Source organism: Pteropus medius, unplaced genomic scaffold, assembly GCF_902729225.1.
Source record: "Pteropus medius unplaced genomic scaffold, Ma_sr-lr_union100, whole genome shotgun sequence".
Taxonomy (NCBI): domain Eukaryota; kingdom Metazoa; phylum Chordata; class Mammalia; order Chiroptera; family Pteropodidae; genus Pteropus; species Pteropus medius.
In genome coordinates, this window is record NW_024355676.1 from 1 (window position 1) to 4,080 (window position 4,080).

The 4,080-nt window shown below is 44.2% G+C and overlaps 1 protein-coding gene across 1 annotated transcript; it reads right to left on the reverse strand.

Annotated features, from left to right (window-relative positions):
• Positions 1–195: 195 nt before the first annotated feature.
• On the reverse strand, positions 196–3,538 carry LOC120599867 (di-N-acetylchitobiase-like). The gene is made up of 2 exons (XM_039859050.1): positions 3,212–3,538; positions 196–357 (listed from the first exon to the last, which is right to left on the reverse strand). The coding sequence occupies exons 1-2, from the start codon at positions 3,392–3,394 to the stop codon at positions 211–213; spliced, it is 330 nt and encodes a 109-aa protein (XP_039714984.1). The 5' UTR covers positions 3,395–3,538; the 3' UTR covers positions 196–210.
• Between the last annotated feature and the right edge of the window lie 542 nt (positions 3,539–4,080).

The window sequence follows — 4,080 nt, forward strand, 5'->3', positions numbered from 1 at the left end:
GAGTCATGTTTTGCTCAAAACCATGCAGTGGTTTATTTAAGTTTTTAACAGTATCTGTTTCTGTGAAATGAATTAAATGGTATCCAAGATTAATTTTAGTATGCTAAAAAATATACCACATGAACATGCAAAGGGAAGTTTCTAGCTAGTCTGGATAGCAAATGATGCAAGTAAACGTATCAATTGTCTGAACACATCAGATAAAAACTGTCACTCACCTTTTAGCACTACTCTGGCTCCTTTTGAATGAGCATAGCACATAAGTTCTGAGTCATATTTTCCAAAAACTGCCACAGTTGTAATCTGTGACCAATCATAAGATTTCCAAGTTTTTTCACCAACATCAAATGCAAAAACCTGCCAGACAATAGGGGTAAGCACCATCACTTAAACCAAGAATATCATGCAAACCACTCAATATAATATTAATTAAACACTGACCATGTATCTGGCACTGGTGGACTTTGAGAGAGTATAAGAGTGAATAAGACACAGGGATGGGCGTCCCAATATAATTGGGGGCAGGAGAAATTAGCCAGCCTGGAAAGTTCGGAAGGGTAGGCCAGAAACAAATAGTGCTAAGTGCTGAGGCCTGGAGGCAGAGAGAGCATGGTGGTTGTATAACTAATGCTGAGCATGGCTGAGGCCTAAAATGTGGATTGCAACAGCAGAGAAGAAGCAGGAAGTGGTAGGCAGGGCTGAATCATAAAGGCACTGAAAGCTCTCTTGAGAAAATGTATTTCATCCTGAAGGAAAGGATTTTAAAGGAGAATTTACACGTTTGCATTTTAGGTATGCATTCAGGTATGCATTTTAGAAAAATTCCTTTAGTGAAGTGGCAATGGATCCCAGAGAGGCTGTAACTGGAGGCAGAATATCTAATACGGAAGCTGTTGCAAGAATCTGGGCAAGAGATGATGGTGACCTCAGCTGAAGCTGTGGAGCATCAGAGAGAGGGGAGATAAATGAACAGATCTGGAAGATCCAAAGGAGGCAAAATTGCCAGGATTTTGTGACTATTTGAATGAGTAAGGCAAGAGAAAGAGAGGAGGTTGATAACATTCAAGTTTCTGGCTGCTGCAGGTGGACCATAGGTTTTGCATTTCTGTGGGTGATTTTTAGTGAGCCTGACTTCTTAGAATAGTGCTCAAGTCAAGTTCTAAAGCAACTGATGTTATGTTTCTCAAGTATTTTTCCCCCACAGATAATTCTAGAGGCAGAAATCTCACCGATCATTTTTATTTTATCCCAAATAAAGTGTTAAGTCATTGATTCAGCAAATACTTACTGAATTCCAGTAAGGCACAGGCAGAGTATATTACTAGGCATTAGTGACAAAGATGTTAAAAAGAGAAACCAAGTCCATTAGTTATTTAATGACAATAGCGTTAAGAGCTGCAATGTAATGCAGGGGCCGTGACAGTACATAAAGGGTACCTGCTACCCTAGTTGAGCAGGAAAACTTCCACGGACTACACACTTTTAGGAGAGGACTGAAATCTGGGGAATGACCTGGACGGAATGGAGGAACGGTACCTATGGACAAAAAGAGACCCTCAGCGGAGAGAACAAAAAAGGACAAAAAGTTTCAGTACTTCAGGAGAATTCTGAATTTGTGGAACCCAATTTGATTGGAGCACAAGATCCTGTGAGTATGAGAATCAGATAAAACTAGTAAGGTAGGTGGTGGCAAAATCAAGTAAAGCTTTGTAGACAAGAATTTTGTATTTTATCCTGAGATGGATGGGAAGCCATTAGAGTATTTCAGGCAGGGATGGAGCCTAAACTAAGATTTGCATTAAGAGAAAAGAAAGCAAGAGGGAGGGAAGGAGGGAAGGAGAGACAGTGAGGGAGAGATAGATCATTGGGCCACTGTGAGTAGAATAGATGGGGAAGGCTGGTGGGGAGAGCTGGCTATAAAAGTTAAACTTGACATTTCTTAGTTTTCTCAATCTCTTTTTTTTATTTTTCAGAATTAACTTTGCATAACTCATTTTTTTCTGCTAAGCACTGCCCACTGAAATAATAAAACTTACAAAATGTGACATTGAACAGCTCATCGTTTTTAGACTCATATTTCCATCACAAACCTTATCCCCTATTTTAACTGATAATTAAAATCAAATCTGTTCAAAAGAAATACTGAGAGCTCTTGATATAATAGAAATCCCAAAAAACAACTGGATGAGCCAATTGAAAATATAAAGGGAAAAGCTATATAGTCTGGTCTGTGTTTGAAAAATATAGGAGAGGTGAGTAGAGGAATAGACTACTTACCATAAGCATACAAATGAACACAATTTGCTGCTTTGCATAACTGGTTTTCCATATGCCCCTAGAAACGGTCTACGCCACTTAGAGGTATTGGTGCTACAATAAGGCTTGCAGATGTTAGGTGTCCACACTAGGCAGGTTCTCCATAAACACTTTCACCTCTTTTATTTAGTCTCCTAATCAGTGCGTGTGTTGTATTGGCATTTCAATGTCCTTTCCTCAAACTTTGTCCTTAATATGCTAGATTAAGAACTGGCAATTGTCCCTAGCTTTACAAAAGAATTGCTCTTTGGACTCAGCCTTTAGACCTCCCTCATGTCAGATTCCTGCTGCAGTCAGTTGGTTTTCACGTTGCCTCCAAAAAGGTTTGCTTCAAGTTGCTAAAGGCCTTAGAAATTGTTAGGTGAGTAGAAGGAAAAGTTACCGAAAGACATGTTTTTACCAGCCTTGGGTGGCTTTGAGGTGCCTAAACGAAGGGGCTGTGAGTGTGGGAAAGCAAAGGTTGTCAGAACATCCTGCCCTGCTGCTGGGTGCTGAGATTGCTTCTCACGGAATCCTCATTCTCTTGGAAACCAGCGGGTCTTGCCACTCAGAGAGCAGTAGCTCCTCATCCTAGCTCCTTGTTTGTAAGGCCAGACTGAGCTGCAGAGACACAGCGGGGTAATGCAAGGAGCTTGTGTTTGGAGGCAGCTCTGGGTTTAAATATTTGCCTGCCTCTTGCGGGCTGGCACTTGGGAGACGTGGGACGAGTTATTCAACTTCTCTGAGCCCGAGTTTCCTCATCTATGAGATGAAGAAATCCGTAAACAGAAAGGCCCTCAGCGAGTGGTGGAAGTTGATTTCAGCACCCACACCACTCTTTTTAGGGCTCGGCCCTACTCTAACTTCTCATCGGGCTTGAGAACCAGACCCAGAGGGGCAGGCGAGAGGTGCTTACCTCGAAGTCCGGGCGCTGGCGGATGGGTTGGCACAGCACTGGATCTTGGCACGGGCAGTTGGCCGCGGCCAGGACTGGGAGCAGCAGGAGCAGCGGCAGCAGCAGCAGCAGTGGAGCGATCCCTGAGGCGCCGCTCCGTGGGCAGGTGAGGAGGCGCCAAAGTATGAGCGACGGACTGGACATGCTGGTAAGACACCGGGTGGCGAGCAGGATCCTCAGGCCAGGCGGGGCGAGGCCTGACGCTCCGCAGGCGGTCGGGGCGGGGCTCCGGGGCGGGAAGCGGCGGCTCTGGGCCGTGGCCAATGTGGGTGACTGCGGTCTGGCGGAAAGTAGAAAGTCAGCTGTGAACCCCAGAGAGCCAGTGCCTTGGGCCACAGCCGACCAGTTGACTCAATCAAGTAAATATCATGTGTTTATCTGTCCCTCCACCCCCCCTCCCTCCCAACATTGCAGCTCTCTTTGGTTTATTTGTGTTAGTCGTTTGTAAAATCCTGGTGAAGTCTGCAGATGTTGCCAAAATGGATAAGTAAGGGGCCTTGGAAGGGATGAATGAACTACGTGGTTGGAATGGCCAAAAGACTTTTAAGACAACATGGTGCTTTGAATATAATCATCTAATTTCACTCTTTCCATGCTTTAAACCTCTAAAAACCTAAGCCCACGGACAAGGAGGTGACAGCAACAAAATCTTTGAAACTGAAAAGCACAAATATGAGAGGTAAGTGTTCCGAGCCCCGACAGTAGGGAAAGCTGAGAAACAACCCTATTTAAACTGTACACTCCTTGAAAGGTTCTGGATTGCAAGCAGTGCTTCAGGAATTAAGAGATTGTGCTCAGTTTCCTCCAGACTCCACCCCATGTGCTTTTTC